The sequence below is a fragment of the Brassica napus genome, chromosome C8 (genome assembly GCF_020379485.1).
Source record: "Brassica napus cultivar Da-Ae chromosome C8, Da-Ae, whole genome shotgun sequence".
Lineage (NCBI taxonomy): Eukaryota > Viridiplantae > Streptophyta > Magnoliopsida > Brassicales > Brassicaceae > Brassica > Brassica napus.
The window spans coordinates 33,649,438-33,672,047 of NC_063451.1; the positions used below are offsets into that span (position 1 = coordinate 33,649,438).

General features: G+C 39.2%; 2 protein-coding genes across 2 annotated transcripts; one reads left to right on the forward strand and one right to left on the reverse strand.

Moving 5' to 3' along the window:
• Window positions 1-1,273: 1,273 nt before the first annotated feature.
• On the forward strand, window positions 1,274-2,403 carry LOC106449682 (phytosulfokines 3). Its single transcript, XM_013891408.3, has 2 exons — window positions 1,274-1,509; window positions 2,119-2,403. The coding sequence occupies exons 1-2, from the start codon at window positions 1,393-1,395 to the stop codon at window positions 2,239-2,241; spliced, it is 240 nt and encodes a 79-aa protein (XP_013746862.1). The 5' UTR covers window positions 1,274-1,392; the 3' UTR covers window positions 2,242-2,403.
• Window positions 2,404-16,180: 13,777 nt separating this feature from the next.
• LOC125591980 lies at window positions 16,181-17,314 on the reverse strand. Its single transcript, XM_048766936.1, has 2 exons — window positions 17,141-17,314; window positions 16,181-17,083 (listed from the first exon to the last, which is right to left on the reverse strand). The coding sequence occupies exons 1-2, from the start codon at window positions 17,312-17,314 to the stop codon at window positions 16,181-16,183; spliced, it is 1,077 nt and encodes a 358-aa protein (XP_048622893.1).
• Between the last annotated feature and the right edge of the window lie 5,296 nt (window positions 17,315-22,610).

The following is a 22,610-nucleotide window of genomic DNA, read 5'->3' on the forward strand; positions in this document are numbered from 1 at the left end:
AGGGACATAAAATCTAGCTGACCAACTGAACTCTCCATGACCTTAGCCAATCACCTCATTCAAGAACTAAAGAAAGATAATTTAAGCTGTCTGAGGGTAAGAACTGGTGACAACGGATCTACCCAACACATTAAACCGTAAAAGCTAAACATCAGGGACATAGTGGACAAAGATCCAAAGATGGAACTGTATTGAGAGCCGGAAGAGAAAGGTTGATTGAGCTAGATCAAACATAGACAACCACCTTAAGACACCGCAGTACTGCCAGACACAACGAACCACCACCAGAAGAATCAACACACACATATTCCTAAGATAGAGAACGCTTCCGAGCAAAAGAAAACTCATAAGAAATCAAAACGGTTTCTTAAATAGTTGTGGCTCACCAGGACGCCGAAGCAGAACCAACAACCCCATAAGTAATGCGCAAAGCTACCAACCGAGAGAAGCAGACAAGAAAGAATGCTCACTGGAATGCAGCAAGAGACAACCTTCCCTCTCCACACGCCACCACCTCTCCTAGCAGTTTAAGGAACCGCCTGCAAAACCCTGAAAAACTAACTCCGCCGACTACACCTTCTACACACACCGTGCCAAGACTCCAACACATACCCGAAACCAAACCTAAACGTATCTCCTCTCGAGAAGCGAAGGAGAAACAACCACTGCGACGAAGCAAAAGATAGAAAGAAGAGTAGAGGAAGAAATAAACTTCTGGCGTTGAAACGGCTGTTCACGGATCGTCTGAACGCGGGAGTAAAATTCAATTGCAATTTAATTCTCGAGAGAAAATACAAACAGAAAGAGAGAAAAACTACAATTTGAATATATTTAAACATTGGAAAGGATTTTGCTTACGTTGAAACATTTATTTAAGCAAAATAACAAAAAAAAAGGAAAAAAACATATTTATACGCTTTACTAATCCATTAGATGTTTTATGTGTATCAATTTGGAATAATAAATTTCAGATTAAATCAAAATGTATAGTCTTTGATCTCATCCACCGGTCACCTTTTTCCCTGCTCACATGATGCTTTACTTTTTTTTGAGCAATCATTCACACTCAACAACATCAAATAATTTAGTAGGGTCATAAAATAATCTAATACGGCATGGACATGATAAAACGAAAGAGCATCTTCTTGTTTAATTAACACCAACAAACATAAAACTAAATTTGTTTAATATCAGCGATTTATACGAAATTGTTTTATGACGTCATAAAGTAGATAACTTTACCTTTTAGAAGTTTCTATGGTTCACATTCGGCGGCATCTCGCTGTTTGTCAACTCGATCGTGTTTCTCTATAAATTATAACTTGATTCATCATCTCTTCATCCTCACATAATATCTCGTTTTTCTTCTCTCTCGCATCTTTGCAAATCAATATGGCCAAGTTCACAACCATTTTCATCATGGCCCTCCTTCTCTGCTCAACGCTAACATACGCAGCCCGGCTGACTCCAACGACAACAACCTCCTCTTCCAGAGAAGACTCCGTCAAGGTTCGTTAACTACTACCTTCTTTGTTTTTTTGTTTTTGTCTCATAATATTGCAACTCAAAATATATTTGCAAAATTGAAGGCTCCGTTGTAAACATGTATTATATATAGGTTAATATTCCGAAATATTATGGGTCAAAACTCAAAAGTCTGAATTACTTTACAAAATAGTTTTTTTCTATCATTATTACTTTCAAAAGTTGAAACTAATATTTGGAACCTACATATGTATTGATGTATGTGGAGTCCAAATTGAGAGCAGATTCAAGCGTTTAAGGGTTAATAATAAATTAATTAAAGTACCTGTAACGATGAAATTAACTTGTATGTATGTTCTACGGATTAATTAGCAAATAGCAAGAAAAAGAGTACAAGGTCGATTATAGAATTCATATATCTATACATATAGTTAGATTAGTCTATATAAGCTTACGAGTTACTTCTAAGATTCTAAATACGTACAAAAAGGAAACCCAAGAAAGTTTGCATGCATGGTCCATATAAGATTCTCCCAATTTGTTTCGCGTAACTGATTCTATATTGTTGACAAAAAAAATCTAAAGAAGTTTAGAAGTTATCACTGACGTGCGAATTATGTTATTTATGTGTAGGAAACTGAAGGAGATAAAGCTGAAGAAGAAAGCTGCGAAGGAATTGGAGAAGAAGAGTGTTTGATTAGACGAACTCTTGTTGCTCACACCGATTACATTTACACTCAGAATCACAAGCACTAGATCTATATGTATTAAGCCATATAGTCAACTAGTAACATTATTAAACTCTATACTTCTACTTTCTGTTCTCTGTCCTTTTTCTGTTTTTGAATTTCGTTATTTCTATTTTCATTTCTGTTATGTTACTTTAAGAGTTATTATTATTCACATTCGTTTGCATAATCATGGATTTTAAAATAGCTTTCAGTATTTATTTTGTAAGGCTGATACTCATTTCGTTTCATAAAGAGTGTTACTTAGACATATTTGACACGTATTAAGAAAATAGTAAAATATATTAATAGACTTTTATTTATTGTACAATTATTTAAATAAATAAAAATTAATTAAATATCTATTGGTTATATCTTATATATTAAAACAGAAGTCACAACCTTGATTCATGTGTGATTTTTTTTAAAAATGTACCTAATGGACCTATTTCTAGAAAGTCATGTTACATTTAATCTCTAATCTTATCATTTAAATTTTGGGCCTATCAATAATTGGATTTAAACAATAAATGATCCATTGGATTTATAGAGAGTATACATTAAATAGATATAATTTAATATTGTAATATTGTACCTCAATATGTTAAATATTTAAATATTTGTCGATGTTAACTTTTAAAATTATAAAGATTATTTTTAAATAACAAAAATTATATTATCTAACAATGATTAATCTTTACCACCTTAAACTAATGAAAACAAATTTTAAACTATATAGTTTATTTTAAAAATTAAACAAAAATTTAATGTTTAATTATCTACTCGATAATATAAATCTATGAAGTGAAAAATTTAATTATTTACTCGATAATATAAATCTATGAAGTGAAAAGTTTAATTTTTTTAAAACCTTCTAAATTTGTGAAATGTTACAATATCTTTGAATATGACAATAAAATAATATTTTACTAATCTTTATATATATAGTTACGATTTTAATAATCCGAAAAAAATAAATAAATATATATATATATATATAGAAGAAGATACAAATGCATGCGATAATTTGAAACAATCTTTTCCATGAAAAATTAAAAATTGATAGACACATATATATTATATTATATACCAATTTAGAATTGAAAACAAAATATTTATATAAAAATAAATGAAAAAAACCCGCGCGGTTGCGCGGATCGAGATTTAGTTGGTTGTTTAAAAGGGTAAGAAGGATATTTAATATGAAAATTTAAATTAGAAATGTAAAATTGTACTTTTTGGAAACAAAAAAAAAAAAAAACTAAAATGACATTTTTTATGAAATAGAAGGAGTATTAAAAAGTTGCAAAGTCACAACAAAGATTTTTATTCCACTAGGGGCTTGTCCGCGCTTTGCGCGGAATATTATTTTGTTATGGTTAAATATGATATTTTTCGATGATGTAATTATGTGGTCAGTATTTATTTGTGAAGAGCATGCTTTAATATTTTATTGTGTTATGTAGTATTAGTTTATAGATTAATATATTATGTGTTCGTCTTTTCAATAATGTGTTGTTGTATGTATAGTAGTATTTGTTAGTGGTGAATTGAGCTTCTAATGTAAAGCATATTGAATTTCAATCACTTTGAATTTATGTATTTGTTGATTCTAACATTAACGGTTTTAGCGTCAAAATTGTATTTCATATTTTCACATTTTTGAACATTATTCTTTTTTTAACAACATTGAACATTATTCTAATAAGATGTTTTTTTCGTCTCCGCATATTTTGACTTGAGCCGTCACCATCTATGTATTTATTTACATTTCTGGTATGCGGTGTTTCTTACCACCACCGGAAAAGGCTCACCTTTGTTGCTCTTGTTTTTCCTTTTCTTCTTCTCTTGTGAGATTATCTGATATTTATTGTAGATCAGGTTTATGAGTTCCCAGTTGTGCGGGTGTTTCTCATTATGTTGTACGCTGTTCTTGTCAATATTTTTCCTCTTCTTCCTTAGATTTGGCTAACGTTTGGAACTACATCTCCTTGGGTTGGATCAGAGTTTAGTTGTCTTCCTCGTAGTTGGCTTGCCGTTGATAGTCCCTGCTAGTCTTGGTTTTCAAGATCTGGTTTTTGGTGATCTGATTTTTATGTTCTCTTCATAGCTCGAGGATGGCTCCACAGTTTGCTGATTTTGTGTAGTCTCTTTTTCTTTCTTTGTTCTCTCATCTCGTTGCACTTTTCATCGCTGGTTGTGTCTCTGGTGGCTCTCCATTTCACATATATGTCACTCAAGGTTTGGATAGTGTTTTCCTTCGTGTATGTTTTGTGGGCTTGGAAGATTATTTTTTGTCTCAAACTTGAGCTCTGATTTCTCTGTGGTTGGCTTCCATTCTCCCTCCCTTATGTTGCTTTTCTTCTTCTCCTGCTTCCTTTGGTATATGTGTGTGGAGTTAGTCTTTTGGTGCTTTGGTCTCTTCTATTCAGAGTTTTGTGGTTCTTCGTTGGCATGAGCTCCTTGTATGTGGTTGTTTTGTTTGTGAGGTGATTCATACCTTTTAGCTGGTGGTTGTGCATTATGCATGTGTTTTCCTGCTTCGTGGTGACTTTGGTCCGGTGAATATTCTTTCTCAATCTTTTTTTTGGTGTTTTGGATTGGTGATTGATCGCGTTCATTTGTGTTTCAGACTTTTATTGAGTAAGTGTTACTATAATATTCTATTTTTTCTTTGTGATTGTGGAGATTTAAGTTTAGATTATGTGTCTTATTCTAGTTTTTTTAGTTTAATTATTTTCAGATTTTTAATAGTAAAATAAATTATAATTTGTAAATAAAATAATAGAAAATTAATAAAAAATAATAAAATAGTAAAAATTTATGTTATTTTTAGTTGTGAATAAATAAAATATTTAAAATCTATTTTTATTTTTTTATTTTTTCTTTATTCATCTCCAATTTTATTGACTAATAAAATGTATTATAAAATTTCACATAATAATGGTTAGTATGAGAAAAATAATAGTGCACAATTAGAAAGTACTAAGCCAAATTGCAATAGTGTAAAAGAAGAAGGACCAAAAATATAAAAATAAAAATACATGGGTACACATGTCATCAAACCCCCTTGCCACTTGTCATAAGAAGAGAAAAAGCTAACTTTATATATATAGATTTCGAGTTTGGTTGTAACCTGGTTGTAACCACCAGCTGTATTTTAGACGAATTGACATGGAAAACATTAGTTGACTTTTAGGGCGAAGACTACTTTCTTTTATGACACCTCTTGTATCAGACTTGGAAAGTTCGGACTGGGCGAATAGAGGCCCTCAAACACATCAGAAAGAAGATGAAAACTTCACCATTCTGAAAAAAAAAAAAAACTAGAACTCAGTTCATGGTCTTTGGTTAGGTGATTTGCGTCTGGTGGCGAGACTGGAAACTGATCGTTGAATTTAAAGAAGATTGTTGATGTGGGTTAAGCTAGGAATTAACTAGAACTTGAGTTCTTGGTGTGTGTATAACGTGTGGTCAGCGCGGACCCACATTGAAGGTTATGGTGTCACAAATATTCTATAAATAAAAATTGTTAGTTGTTCAAAATAGGTGAAACTGGCACACTTGGTTGAAAAGAGTATCTATGAACCCACAAATATGAGTTAATTCGATTCCCGCTATTGACACTTTCTTTATATAATTGACACTCATAAAAAAATTCTCGGGTTCACTGCGTGTGGAAACAGTGCAACTCAGCTATTCACCTCAGTGGCTTCGCCTCGACTCAGGCCACCATCAGAATCATTGACAGGGACATCTGTAAGCCATCTCGGCGACGAGGGATAGAAGAAATTTCAAGTTTCTTATGTCAATATGGATGGATTAGATGACTTCTTCATTTAATTCCATTCCATGTGTACGTATTCCTTAATTTCTATTTCTTTTTTGCTAAGGAAACAACTAATTAGGCTTTTATAACCCTCAACATCTCGGTGACAAAAAAAAACTCTCAACATTTCATTAAAAAAATTAACGATATTCACAATTTAGTGAAAAGAAAAGCTAGAAATTAATGGTATTAGAGTAGAGTCAACACTTACTCTACTGTTGATTGCATAGTTGATCAGTAAAAATTGTATTTTTGGGTTTGAATGGTTTGGACAACTAAAAAAACTGTCTAAACAAGATCTCTTTAATAATATTAACTCTCGTTCTATCCTTCAAGATTGATCCATGGAGACTGAGACGAAAGATTGAGATGATAAAGAAGATGGTAAAAGTTTGTTATTCAGCTCAAGTGTCAGTTACATCACGACTCACACATATATACACTTGATTAAGCTAAAGGAAACTTAACCAAGCTAAACCATAATTAAACTAACTAAACCAAACTCTGATTAAACCGGGACTATATCCAATACACCCCCCTCAAGTCTTTAGCTTCGTATCAGGAAGAAAAAGACTTGACAAAGACAAACGTTGAATCATGGATATAAAAGGTCCCGGATGCAGAGCTTTAGTTAGAACATCAGCCAACTGATTAGTGAAACATGAAGAGCTTTAAGCCGACCAGCCTTGATTTGATCCCGGACTGTATGGAAATCAATCTCAATGTGTTTAGTACGCTCATGAATCATTGGATTTGTGGCAAGATGTATGGCAGACTTGTTATCACAAAACAACTTGGGAGAACAAGTCATTCGAACATGAAGATCTTGAAGTAACTGCTGCAACCAAATGAGCTCACATGTAGCCAATGCAAGACTACGATACTCACCCTATGTACTACTTCTACTCACCACTGATTGCTTCTTGGACTTCCATGAAATGAGAGACGTGCCAAGAAAGATACATAAACCAGTAACAGAACGGCGTGTATTTCGACAAGTTCCCCAATCAGCATCAGCAAAACCGTTTAAGCAAAGCTCTGTATCAGAAGAGTACATAAGACCCTGACCCGGATTGTTCTTAAGTTAACGTAGAACTTGATGAGCTGCTTGAAGATGGATATCAGTTGAAGCAGAAAGAAATTGACTCCGCTGATGAACAGCAAAGGTAATGTCAGGTCTTGTAATCGTCAAGTAGAGAAGGCGACCAATGAGCTCTCGATACTGAGTGGGATGCGCCAACAACTTCCCAAGATCCTTTGTGAGATGTAGAGTAGGATCCATTGGCACAGTACTAGGCTTGCAACCCAATAAACCCGAGTCTTCAAGCAGATTCAAAGTGTACTTTCTCTAACATACAAAAATACAAGTAGAGGATCTCGCAATTTCCAATCCAAGAAAGAAACGAGCAGGAACTAGATCCTTGATCTTAAACTCAGAGCTAAGCAACTCTTTGAGCTGGCAGACAACAAGATCATCATTGCTTGCAATTAAGATATCGTCCACGTAGACTAAGACAGCCACAAAAGAGTCATTAACCTTCTTCACAAACAAAGTGTTGTCAGCTGGAGACTGGAAAAAGTTAGATCTCAATAAGACTGAAGAGAACCGTTTATACCATTGCCTAGAAGCCTGTTTCAAGCCATAGAGAGACTTGCGTAGACGGCACACATGATTAGGAGGCAGAGAGGTTCCATCACTAGGCATATAGTCTTGAGGTAAACTCATATAGATTTCCTCATCAAGATCACCATGTAAAAAGGCATTAGAGACATCCATTTGAGTGAGACTCCATCCCTTAGCAGCAGCAAGACCAAACAAGAGCTTCACATTGGTGAGTTTAGTGAAAGGAGAGAAAGTATCCATATAATCAACTCCTTCTTGTTGAGTGAAACCCTGCGCTACTAACCGAGCTTTATATCTTTTTATTGTCCCATCTGCATTGTATTTTATAGTAAAGATCCATCGACAACCAACAACATTCTTTCCCACAGGCAAAGATACAATATCCCAAGTTCTGTTTTCCTCAAGAGCACCAAGTTCCACATTCACTGCATTATCCCAAACCTTAGATGCCATGGCTTCCTTAAAGTTTGTAGGTTCACGTTCTAAAGTATAGGCAAGAGTATAAGTTTGAAAATGTGGAGCTAAACGGTCATAGGATAAAACATAGGATATAGGAGTATGAGTAGGAAAGATAGGTTGAGGATCATGACAAGGAGGAGAGTTAATTGTTGTGAAAGGAATGAGAGAACAATGATAATCAGAAAGATAGCTAGGAGCCCTAGTAGGACGCTTAGACCTTGCTATATGAGCCTCATTATCTAATGTATCATGCGTCTCAGTGTCATTTCTTAAAGATGAAGGCTGTGTTGTATTGGATGATGATGCAACATCAGAAGAAGAATCAGGTAAAGGCATAGATTCAACATGTAAAGGTGCAGGTAAAGGCAATACAGAATTAGGAAACATATTGACTGAGTCACGCAAAAGTGAAGTAGCTTTAAAAAGGAAAATCAAATTCATGAAAGATAACATTGCGTGAGGTGAAAAAATTATGAGACTTTAAGTCCAAAAGTTTATATCCTTTGTATCCAAGAGGATATCCTAAGAAGACACAAGGAGTTGCTCTTGGAGAAAACTTAGTCAATCAAGAAATCTCAAATCACACAATCACACAATCAGATATTGCAACGATCAACCAAATAGAGATCGAACAAGAAGAGAGTAACAAAGAGCATACTGAATCAGAAGATCACCGATCGCGACGCAGAAAAGACGAACAAATCGTGAGAAAACGGAGATCAAAAAGCTCATCCTGAAACAGAGGAAGCGGAAGACGTTGTTGAGTTCTCTGATACCATATTAACTCTCGTTGATCCTTCAAGATTGATCCATGGAGACTGAGATGATGAAGAAGATGGTAAAAATTTGTTATTAGTTACATCACGACTCACACATATATACACTTGATTAAGCTAAAGGAAACTTAACCAAGCTAAACCATAATTAAACTATCTAAACCAAACTCTGATTAAACCGAGACTATATCCAATAAATAAGATTTGAGGTAGTGATCTACCGTGACGATTACGAAATGTGGATGATCATCTTTGTGAAAGCGTGTATATGAACGAGTTAGCATACCCTTTTAATGAATAGTATCATCTTTATAAAAGTATGATTTGATAAGTATATTAGAGTATGTTTTCTTATGTGGGCGGAACATGATTTTAGGTCTAACATTTCTTTGGGCTCTATGCTAGGTCCAATGACCCATCTCCAACACCTACAAATTTTTTGAAACTTTTTAATATTGTTGACCATGCGATCTTTGCGACCAGACAATCCCACAGTTGGCGTCACACACTAGATGTTGCAATTTGAGAAAAGTATATTAAGTACAAGTTCAACTGAAGTTAAGATCAATGAGATCAAATCAGGACGAGAGAGTTATCAACTTTGTTTGCTCTAGGTAATAGAAAAGAAACTTTGTTTGCTTATTTTGACCAAAAAAGAATATAAACCTCTCAATGCTCTCATCATATATGGGTCTCGTCTCATCCATATCACCAACCTACACTCAGCAATATATATATCCATAGTTCCATACCATATTTATCCACAAAACACATACAAGTGTATAACAAATAATGTCCCACGCACGCTTTATAATTATCCAAATATCCAAATCCAAAACATTCAAACAAAGTAACCCCACACCCATTCAGAATCACAAAAAAAAAGAAAAGAAAAAGACAAAACAATCATTTGCTTCTCCAATTGAAGGAAAAAAAAACAAAATTTTTGATTGAATCCAAGAATCACCCAAACAAAACACAAGTCTAGTGTTAGTTTTGAAAACTGACAAATTAGAGTAGGGAATTTCTGATTTCATTCATTAGGTCAACGACCTTGTTTATATACACGTACAAAGTCGGTTGCTAGGCAATCCTAAATCTATAATGGAAGATATACAAATATTTACTTTCCGATATATATAATATATCCTAATACCCCCCCCCCTCCCCTCAAGTTGGAGCAAACAAATTTGCTATGCCCAACTTGATTAAAAATGCATCAAACTCCTTCTTTCCCAATGCTTTAGTAAGAATGTCTGCAAGCTGATTCTCCGAACAAAGTGACAATCAAGTTCCACATGTTTTGTACGTTCATGAAACACCGGATTAGAGCTAATGTGTATAGCTGGCTTGCTATCACACAGCAAAGACATAGGTTCTTTGTGTTCGATCCCAAGCTCATGAAGTATCATTCGCAGCCAACGAAGTTCAGCGGTAACTTCAGCCATAGCCCTATATTCCGCCTCCGCGGAGGACCTAGAAACAGTATCCTGCTTCTTTGTTTTCCACACGATGGGGGAAGATCCAAGCTGAACAAACCATCCCGAAAGTGACCGCCGTGTTATCGGGCACGCGCCCCAGTCTGAATCACTCCATCCACTCGCATGAGTTGATGACTCTGCACGAAGAAGAACTCCCTGCCCAAGTGTCCCTTTAAGATAGCGGACGACCTTTAATGCAGCAAGCCAATGATCCGTCTGTGGTTTCTGCATAAACTGAGATAATGCATGAATCGCATATGTCAGATCAGGTCTCGTGGCTGCCAAGTAAATAAGACGCCCCACCAGCCTGCGATATCTCTCAGGGTCAGCTAGTAAAGGTCCATCTGCAAGACTCAACTTATGATTCTGATCAATAGGTGAACCAGCCGGTTTACAGCCAAGAAGTCCCAATTCTGAAACGATGTCTGTAGCATATTTTCTCTGGCAGAGATAAATACCAGAGGGATTACGAGCAACTTCCAAACCAAGAAAATATTTAACTGCACCCAGATCTTTCATATGAAAGCACATTGACAAATAATCCTTAAATGTCTTAATCGCATCGGAGGAGTTTCCAGAAATAATAAGGTCATCATTATACACCAAGATCCGTAGTGTAACGCCATTCTATACGTAGACAAACAACGAATAATCAGATCGTGTTTGGCGAAAACCATAAGCACGAAGAGACTGTTCCAGCTTGGCAAACCAACACCGGGGAGCTTGTTTCAAACCATAGAGAGATTTTTGAAGACGACATACACGCGTTTCGCCTGGAGGACAGAAGCCTGGTGGAAGTTTCATGTATACCTCTTCATGTAAATCACCGTGGAGGAATGCGTTATGAACGTCCATTTGGTGAACCTCATGATTCATTTTCGCAGCAAGATCCAAGAATAGTCTCAATGTTTTCATCTTTGCCACAGGAGCAAAAGTTTCCTCATAGTCGATCCCTTCCTTTTGATGATTTCCAAGCACAACCAAACGAGCTTTAAATCTCTCGATTGTACCGTTGGCTCGATATTTGATTGTAAACACCCATTTGCACCCGAGAGCTCGTTTATTAGGTGGTAAATCCTCAAGAGTCCAAGTGTGATTAACAACCAGTGAGTCGTATTCTATATCAACCGCCTTCACCCAACGCTTGTCTTTCATAGCTTCGAAAAACGTCTTTGGTTCAATATTAGTCGATAAAGCCATCAAAAACTGTTGATGAGTAGGTGAGAATCTATCACAAGAAACATAGTTAGCGATGGGATAAGGTGTACCTGAGCTAGGCTGAGGAGCAGGTGAGAGTGAGACGAGAGAGGACGAGGGAGAAGAAGATGGAATAGTATCAACAATAAAATCACGGAGCTTCACATTCCGAGTCTTAGTTCGACGACCACGACCAAGTGATTCATCTGCGGGAGCTACTTCCACATTCTCAGCATTGTCTGTTATTGGGGGCATGTTTGTCTCAGTAACTGGAGCTACCTGCTCCGTATCATGTGTGACATCTACTTCAACTGTCTCAGTATTCTCATTCGCTGAGTCAGAGTCATAGGTAACGTCTGCAGAGTCCAATACACCTTCAGTCTCTGCCATCACCGGAGGCAATAAAGGTTGTTCATTCAACAATGGGGAGTGTACATTACTCGCAAACGGAAATGTCTTCTCGTGAAAGACAACATCACGAGATGTGAAAACATGTTGTCGTTCTAAATCAAACAGTTTCCACCCTTTCTTCCCGTATGGATAGCCTAGAAAGATGCACCTCCAACTTCTAGATTCAAACTTGTCACCTTTATGATCTAGGTTATGAGCATACGCCAAACACCCAAAAACCTTCAAGTGTTTGTATCCTGGAGCATGACCATAGAGTTTCTCGAACGGGGTCTTATTCCCAAGTAAAGCTGAGGGCGTCCTATTAATGAGATAGCCTGCTGTAAGAACGCACTCACCCCAGTACTCAATCGATAGATTAGCTTGAAAACGAAGTGCTCGAGCGACATTGAAAATGTGTCGATGCTTTCTCTCAACTCTACCGTTCTGCTGCGGCGTGTATACACACGATGTCTCATGAATAACTCCTTCTTCTCTAAAGAATCGTGATAGACATGTAAATTCCGTACCATTATCACTTCGTATAGTTTTAACCTTCTTCGAGAACTGGCGCTCAATCATGACCAGAAAGTTACGAATCTGCTGAGATACAAGCTGCTTATCAGGCAGAAGATAAAGCCAGACAGCCCGCGAGTGATCGTCAACAATAGTCAAAAAATATTTTGATCCGCAGAAAGCAGTTGTACGATATGGTCCCCATAAATCAATATGTATCAAATCAAAAACTTCTTTCGCATTATTAGAACTGGTAGGAAAACACTGTCTAGTCTGTTTAGCTCGAAGACATACGTCACAATCTTTAAGTAAAAAATCATTACTACTACTACTAGCTCCTGAGACAACCCCGGTAATCTGAGATGATGGATGACCCAATCGATGATGCCACAAAACTGAATCTGCTTGGACAGTCGCCTGAAAAGATGTCATTTGCTCAAACCCACGATACCGGTACAGTCCCTCTCTCTCTCGTTCACCCGCTCCAATCAGCATCCTCGTACTGCAGTCCTGCAAAATCATCAATTTATCAGTGACCTGTCCAACCAGAGAGTTGTCAGTGACGAGTTGTCCGAAGGATATGAGATTCTTGTGAAATCCCTCAACGAAAAAAACATTCTGCAGGGACAATGTCGATGTCAGTCTCACTGTCCCTTGCTTTGATGCATGTGCATCTTTGCCGGCCGGTAAGAGAACTGAAAGAGGAGCAATATCTCTAGCATCCTCGATCAACTCAATGCGTCCCGTCATATGGTGTGTTGCACCTGTATCTAGAATCCATAATTCGTCATTTTTCTTACCCACAAACGGCAAAGTTGACTGGCCAGAGTTGATCATCTTCTGAACAACACTCCATTGCTCATCTGTTAGGCCTAGCAAGCCCAGTCTGTCACTGTCTGTAATCGCCACATTCGAGCTCATCGCGGCTGAGTTTGCGGCAGGTATCTGTGTGATATTTGCTTGAGGATTCATACCCCTACCACGTCCTGTTGAAGTTACTTGAGAATTCTTACCACCAACTTGATTTCGAGTTTTGTCAGGCCACCACTCCGGATAACCAATTACTCTGAAGCAAGAGCTAGCTTCATGTCCCTTCTTACCACAAACCGTGCAGGTTCGCGCAAGATCACGATTTCCCGGTCCACTGCGAGAGAAGTCTCCATGTGCTCCTCCCTGTCGCGAGATGTCTTTTGTCCAAACAGGAGCTGCGGTTCTAGTTCCAGACGCTTGAGCTGCAAATCCCATAACAGGGACATCAGGAGATACAGCCGCATGTATTGTTTCATTCTGCACTATCGTCTGATAGACACTATCAAGGTCTGGCAGAGGTGTGATAGCGCACAGTTGGGATCTAATAACCCCATGAACGGAATCGTCCAAACCCGCCAGAAAGTCATGAACCTTCAAAGTCTCTCTTTCCTTGTCGTGTGCTGTGTTGAGGTCACATTCACACTTTCCACATACACATTGTTTTGTTTCCATGCACTCTGCAATGCCATCCCAAATCCTTGTTAGACGTCCGAAATAGTCATCTACCGTGGACCCATTCTGCTTGCAGGTTGCTAGCGAGTTCCGAAGTTGTTGTAGGCGAGCGCCACTTTTGATCGAGAACCGCTTCTTTATGATATCCCACAAATCTTTAGCAATCTCTCGTGTGGAGATCGTAGAACGTATCTTTGGTTCGATCGTCAGTTTAATCCATCCGACCAGTAGATGATTATTCGCTACCCAATCTTCGAGATGAGGAGATCCTGTTTCTGGTCTAGGAATACTCCCATCAAGGAACCCAAACTTCTTCCGAGAGCTGAGAGCCATACGGAAGTTGATAGCCCATTCGTCGTAGTTCAAACCATTGAGTTGGGGTTGTGAGATTACGGCTCCTGGGTTATCGTTCGATGTGAGATCATAAGGTGAAATCGTCTTGTGTTTTTGATCAGATGAAACAATCGACATCTCTGTTTTCTAGTTGAAAGAGAACAGAGTATAGGATAAGGTTAAAAGAAGCGGTTACTTGTTTGAGAAGCAAGAACCGTTTATATGAATTTTAGGTCTTCAGATCTTTAGCTCTGATACCATGACAAATTAGAGTAGGGAATTTCTGATCTCATTCATTTCTGATAGAATATATCCTAATAAAAACAAAAAAAAACTGGGTCTTGTCTTATAGCCTGATCAGTTTCTTGGAGTGAGTATCCATGGAGCTTCAACAATCTGTAAACACAAACTATGTAGTAGAGATGATTTAACTCTCACCAGTCTCCTCGTTTCGTTTCCTCTCTCTCTAACTTTCTCCACGTAACTCTCCACTTTACCATTCGCTCTCTCGACCAACACGTCTAACAACGACCTAACCGTCTCAAACGTCACCCTCCCGGTTAAATCCACCACGTATTTCTGGTTACTCGGTACAGCCAAGGACGACGAAACCCGAACGAGCCACGTCGGTTTTGATCCAACGATCAACGTTTGAAATAACGATCGGTCTGCTGCCGTTCTCACGAACATTTCAACCGCACCGTTACAAACCGTTACTAACGTTTGCTTAACCTTGTGTTCGTGTTTCTGATTGGTTAAACCGGCGAAGAGGTCGTTAAAGACGTTGGCTTCCGTCGTCTTGTCGAGGTAAATCGAAACCGCCGTGGTCACGAATGAAAGTTCAGAGTCACCCAAATTATAACTCACACACAAGAGATTTCAAGAACACTTTCTTGTAAATTAGAAACCTTTTAAACAATCCCCTGGATCTGTTTAATCTGATTTATGCTCAGTCACACACGACTAGCGACAGATCAGTTTCTAATCTCTAAATCACAGAGACCCAAGCTAAACACTTGTTACTTGATCTCTGTAGCCGACCAGAACAAACCTCTTGTTTTAGCTTTTTCTCGCTTAATGCTTAACCTAAAACTCTCTTAGATTGTCTCATTAAGTAGACACGAAAAAGACAATATTATATTTCCTAAAATCTTGCAAACTAGAAGATCTTCTTTGCTTCACGTCCAAGCAATATCATCTATTTCCATAAGTTTGTGACACGTCATCACTCGTAACAAACTCGCCATACTGTGTTACACAATCACCGCACTGTGTAACACACTCTTAGCTCAGCTCGAACACGCTCACAATCTTGAGCTTACATTCTCCCCTTTTTTATCTGAATGTGACACTCTACTCAACTTAGAACCAGCTGTCTTAACATCAACTAGATATCGCTGTCGCCAATAGCACAGGATCAGAGCCTGTCGTACGCACAGAACAATGTCTTGCTAATGCAGTGCTGTTCTTAGTGAGTCAATTCAAGCTCTTCTAGCCACCATCTCATGATCGCAGCTCCACCTGCATTATTGAATTACTGTCTCTCATTCTCCCCCTGTAATGAACAAATTTGAAATTCGAGAAACCAGAAACACAACGTATTGATAAGCTTAAGAGTGTCAGATTACACAGCCATATTAATTCAAAAGAACATATGAAGCAAAATCCAAGCAACATAGCAACATCGTAAACACTACAGACTTTCATTCGCTCAGAAACTCTCACTACAGAGTTCCATTCGCTCAGAAGCTCTCACTCTGATCACTGTCCTGCTCCATTACAACCGCCTCATCCCGTGAAGGCTGTTGTGTGTACTGCGGGTATTCTCCCCATGAGTAGATGCACATTAAGATAAAACAAACAAGATTAGAGACGCATAAAATTCAAGAAATGACTACAAGTATGACACCCTTACTCCTCAAGCGAATCCGAATGTTTTTCAGATCAGCTATGGTTCGCTCAATGTCAGCCAAAAGATCCACAGACCGAGCATCAGCACCCTGTCCTCGACCTGCCTTGATGTCTTTGACAACGAGCTTCGGATATCCTGTGTACTCATCATCTTCTTCAAAAGACAACACAGTTCGTTGATAGTCAATGACTTGCTGAATCAGCGTAGGGAAGATGATCCTCCGAGACTTGTCAGTGTTAACGTTAGCTGAAAAACTGATGATCTGATCATAAACGGACTGACCAAAATCAAAACTCCTGTGATGATGAAGCATGTAGAGGAACTTGAGTCGCTCCTGATTCATTGAAGTGTAGTTAGTCGTAGGTATCCAGTTGGAGCACACGAGCTTGTAGAGCACCTGATTTGTCCGAGTTAGGTATTTGGAGCTCATGTCTTCCCAACGTTGCACTCGATTATCGGTCAAAAACGAGCACACAATGTCGATGTCAGCAGTCATGTAGTCAGGGTCCTCTTCAAATCCCGGAATCAGATACAGAGCATTGATCAGTGTAGTTGTGAAATCTACCATAGATCCACGAAGAAATACAGCAACGCCATCCTCTCTATTCTCAGCAGCCCCCAGATTCGCAATGAACTCTTTCACGACATTTGGGTGAAATAAATCGCAGTCAATTAGAGTATAGATCAGTCCGGACCTAACTACCACTCTTTTCACATCAGACAAGTTCTCATCATTCACATCTAACCTTTGTTGAATCACGAAGCCCCGGGGAGCCAACTTTTCATACCTTTCAGCTGCATTGCTTGTGACAAACCGACTCGAGACCGGTGTGATGTGCGAGCGAAGCAAATCGGGATTCTCCTGATTTCGTGCCTGGAAAGAGGCACGAATTGCTTGCTAGCGTGGCTCCTTGGGTTGGAAAGCTTCAACCTCATCATCAGAGGAAGAGGTAACTGCAGCAGGTGGTGACGGTGGTGACGGAGTTGTTTCTCGGCGCTGCTTGCGGACTCGTTTTCGGGAAGATTCAGAGGGCCCAGCGGCGGAGGAAACCGGCGCAGATGTTACTTTCTCAGACAATCGAGAGCTTCTGAGGGAAGGTTGCATGTTTCGACTTTGGAGAGAAGAAGAGATGTGGCGGAAGCTGTTTTTGGGAGTGACACACGGAAAACCCTAATTCCATTTATTGAACTCAATTTAAAGCATTAGTCCCAAATCAAGTTCCATTTATTGAATTAAATAATCATAAATAAAACCCTGTGTGTAAAGCAATAAAACTGATGCATTATACACACATGTAACCAGGAGCACAGACTTCACTTACAGTCGTATAAGAGCAGAGGAGTCATGTGAATTGTGATATGAGCCAGTCCCGTAACATAACCAGCATATACACATAGGCATCTACGAACATGATGCCTGCATCTCGGGGGTAAAGTCACTGAAGAAAAATTTAGCCACACATCTAGCTACCAAAACTTTTATAAATGAAATCAATGAGTCAATCCAAGTCTGTAGCTATTTCTCAGCCGAGTAGCTGTCACAAACGAGATTCTGCTGTGTTCATTCAGTTAACCCCAACTCTGTTTTTCACACTCTTCTGTACAGTCTGGAAACACATGTTAGGTATCTTGTGCGTCTGTCTCTCCATCTTCACAAACAACCACGTATCATCAGTTTACAAGCAATGAATACACAACTCCATTGTTAGGAAAGAGATGGAATCCAAAGACAAAGTGGAGTGACACCCTGCTCCGAAACATTTATCCAAGAGATTGGTAACATGCCTGCCTAGTCAAGACAGTGATCGATATTAGAGGCAAAGTGGGGTAACACCCAGCTCCATCATGAGTATCTATCATTCCAGGCCTTGTTCACGATTGATTTCTTTGTTGAGTAACACATCTCTTTCATGAGGCTGCACACGAGTCTTATTTCTTGACCTTTTCGTGTGACACACGTTTATCCTTATGTAACACTCACCCTCTTATGTGTTTCCTCATTCAATCCAGGCAGTGATCAATACCTCAAACGTGAAATGGGGTAACATCTCAGTTCAAGGTGAGTGCCATTCACCAGTGAATCAGAAGAGAGAGTTAACCAGAGTCAGATAAACAAACTTACACAGCGGAACTTGTTGACTCAAGGTGTTAGTGGGGGAGTAGCATCGACGTACGGAGTCCATCGACTCTTCTTTTTACAGTGACTCTTCCCCCTTCTCCAGGTCTTAATTAGAGTTCCATGATTCCCAACGCCTTTCTAAGACACAGAAAGGTGTTGTGATCCAATGGTTTGGTAAAGACATTTGCAAGTTGTTTCTGAGTTGGGACATGTTCTAATATCACAATCCTCATTTCCACTAACTCTCGCACAAAGTGATGTCTGATACCCACGTGCTTAGTACGTGAATGCTGAACTGGATTTTTAGACAGATTTATAGCACTCATGTTATCACAATGAACAAGCATAGGAGCAGAGGTGATACCGTAATCGACAAGCATTTGTCGCATCCAAAGGAGCTGCGTGCAGCAACTTCCTAGTGCAATGTATTCAGCTTCTGCTGTGGATAGAGAGACACAGTTTTGTTTCTTGCTAGGCCATGAGACCATGTTGTTTCCCAAGAAAAAGCAACCACCCGATGTGCTGTGTCTGTCATCTAAGCAACCTGCCCAATCAGCATCACAAAAACCTGCAAGATTAACATTAGTCTCAAATGTATAATGAAGACCAAAGTCAAGGGTGCCTTTCACGTATTTGATAATATGCTTTACTACATTCATGTGAGACTCTTTTGGTTTAGCTTGATAGCGAGCACAAATCCCCACACTGAGGCATAGATCAGGACGACTCGCCGTGAGGTAAAGAAGGCTTCCAATCATGGCTCGGTAGAGTTTCTCATCAACTGGTTTCCCATCGCTATCTCTGGAAAGTTTGGTTGTTGTGCTCATAGGAGTTTTTGCAGTCTTACTTGTCTGCATTCCAAATCGCTTGATGAGATTTTTGGCATAGGTACTCTGTGACACTGTGATTCCATCGGTTAGTTGTTTGACCTGAAGTCCAAGGAAATAGCTCAGTTCACCAACCATACTCATTTCAAATTCCTTTGTCATAGTCTTCACGAAGTCATCAACCATTTGCTTAGACGTTCCTCCGAAGATGATATCATCCACGTAAACTTGAATGATCAGCATGTCATCTCCATCTTCTCCGACGAACAGTGTCTTGTCCACACCACCTCTTTGAAAACCAGCTTGTAACAGGAACTCCGTCAGACGGTCATACCAAGCTCGTGGAGCTTGTTTCAACCCATAGAGAGCTTTCTTGAGTTTGTAAACGTGATCCGGAAAATGTGGATCCTCAAACTCTTTTGGTTGTGTTACGTAGACTTCTTCTTGTAATACACCGTTTAGGAAGGCACTCTTGACATCCATCTGATAGAGTTTGATTCTCAGATTGCACGCCATTCCAAACAGTAGTCGTATTGATTCAAGTCGTGCAACTGGAGCAAATGTTTCATCAAAGTCTACTCCTTCGATCCGAGAGTATCCATGTCCAACTAACCGTGATTTGTTTCGAATGATATTCCCTTCCTCATCAGTCTTGTTCTTGTGAATCCACTTGGTTCCAATGATGTTTACATTCTTTGGTCTTGGTACCAGTTCCCACACTTGAAGTCGTTCAAACTGTTCAAGCTCCAGATGCATCGATTTGGTCCAGAATTCATCATCCAATGCCTACTGAATGTACTTAGGCTCAATAAGTGACACAAAGCATTCCACTTCATTCATCTTCACCACGAAACACGCCAACTTTAACATCTCTTTGAAGTCGATTTATTTCTTTCTTGTAACTCTTTCATCAAACAGTCCGCCAATCACGTCTGAAGAGGAGTGGTTTTTGTGTACTTTTCCTTGATCAAGATCGACCTTGGTCATCTCAGGTTCATCGTCTTCTTCAGACTCCTCTTTCACTTCATTCTCAGCTTCATTCTCAGCTTGTCTTGAAGAACTTGGCGTGACACCGTCTATCGTCTGTGTTACACGAGCCTCATAGAATCCAATGCTATCGTCAAAGTTTACGTTAACATTGTCGCCTACAAACTTTGTACGCTGATTAAACACACGGTAGGCTGAACTGTTCACTGAGTATCCCAGAAACATCCCTACGTCACTTCTTGCTTCAAACTTTCCCAGATGTTCTTTGTCATTTAGAATGTAGCACAAGCATCCAAACACATACATGTGACTCAGGTTCGGTGTTTTACCTTTGAGAATTTCATAGGGAGTAGTCTTGGTCTTTGGCTTGACATAGACCCGATTTATCACATAGCACGCAGTGTTGATTGCTTCCGCCCAGAACCCAGATGGAACACTGTTTCCACACAGCATTGCTCTAGCCATTTCTTGCAATGTTCTATTCTTTCTTTCCACAACCCCATTGTGTTGAGGAGTTCTTGGAGCGGCATACTGATGACGGATACCTTGACTGTGACAGAACTTGTCAAACTGCTCATTCTGAAACTCACCGCCATGATCGCTCTTGATCTGAATGATTCCTCCTTTATCCTGTTTGAGCTGAAGAGCAAGGATTCTGAAACTCTCAAGGGCATCAGACTTGTTGCGTAGGAAGTCCACCCATGTATACCTGGAAAAATCATCGACCAATACAAAAATATATCGCTTACCCGCAATGCTTTCAGGAGTTATAGGACCCATGAGATCCATATGAACCAGTTCCAATAGCCGTGTAGATCTGATCTCTGAAATTTGTTTGTGTTGTACCTTGACTTGCTTTCCTTGACAGCATGCTCCACATACTGTCTCTGTTTGTTTCTCCAAATCAGGGACACCTCTTACTACTTCAGCATTTACGAGTCTGAAGAGTCCATTTGTGTTCATGTGACCCAGTTTCTTGTGCCATAGATCAAGTTTGGATTCAGCAGCTGCAAAACACACATTAGAAGGTCTCCAAAGATAGCAGTTGTTTCCGGAACGAATACCCCTTAGCACGACATTGTTTCTTGCGTCAACGGCACGACATTCCTTGTTGTTGAAGATAACCTCTAATCCCTCATCACAAAGTTGACTCACACTGATCAGATTTTCCTTAAGACCCTCAACAAAGTAAACATTTGAGAGTTTAGGCACATCAGGTCTGGAGGTTATTCCAATTGCACGGATTTTGCCTTGTCCACCATCTCCAAAAGTAACTTTTCCACCTCTGATGAGTTCGAGTTTCTCAAGGTAGTCTTCATTTCCAGTCATATGCTTTGAGCAACCACTATCAAAATACCATGGGAGTTGCGCTTGTGATGCTTCTTCAGCAGAGGTATAAGCAACATTACTCACGATCTCTGTGTCTACTTGCACTCGCACCAGGTTGCAAACTAGATCATGTTCAGCTTCAGAGTGTGACTTAACAGAACTGGTGTTTATCTTAGAATGAGTATTCTCTTTGAAGTTCGGATACAGATCACGTTTGGCTATCCATACACAACCGTAAGCAGTTGGTTCAGTGAAGCACATGTTCAACCTCCATGCTCTCTCATACTGATGTCTTCGAAAATAACAGAACCTAACATTGTGTCCTCGTTTTCCACAGAAGTGACAGCCGTTTCCACGTCTTCTTTGTTTGGGAAGAACATCCTTGTTTCTTTCAACATGAGCTCGTTTCTCTTCAGGTTTCTTTTCTTCCTTAGGAGCTTCCTTCACAAATTTTGTTTCTGTAGATGTGGAGGTGGATCCCTTGTATCCCAAGCCAATGCTGAGACTTGGACACTGTCCCAATGTCAGTATGTGATCAAGAGATGCAGTACCAGCTGACAACATTCGAACCTTCTTGTGATTTTCAGTAAGTTGACTCTCGAATAGTCTGCTTCGATCGATCTCCATAGCCAAGAGGTCACTTAGCCTTTGCACGTGAGCTTCAGCTTCCTTACGAACTCGTTCCTGCTCTGTCATAGCTCTCTTGAGTGCAAGTATATTCTTGATCTGATTCTATGTTAATCGAGTACTCCTTCGTCTTGATAGAAGGCTGATCAAGTTCCAGTATGTTAACCTGAGCTTTCAGCATTGCAGTCTCTTTGAGCAGTGCAAGGTTTTCATGGCTGAGATCAGAGAACTTATTGAAGAGGGACTTGTACTCAGCTTCAAGATCTTGCTCAAGATCACCATCATCCTCGCTGTCAACATCAGTATCTTTTCCACTTTCTTGACCAATCAACGCCATGAAGTTTAGATGCAGCTCACCTTCATCATTCTCGCTTTCAGATTCAGTGTCACTGAAACACATGAGAGACTTCTCTTTCTTGAGAATGCTAGGACACTCACTGCGTGTATGCCCAATTCCTTTACACTCAATACATTTTTGCTCTTTTCTCTTAGCAAGGGGACACTCGCTCCTG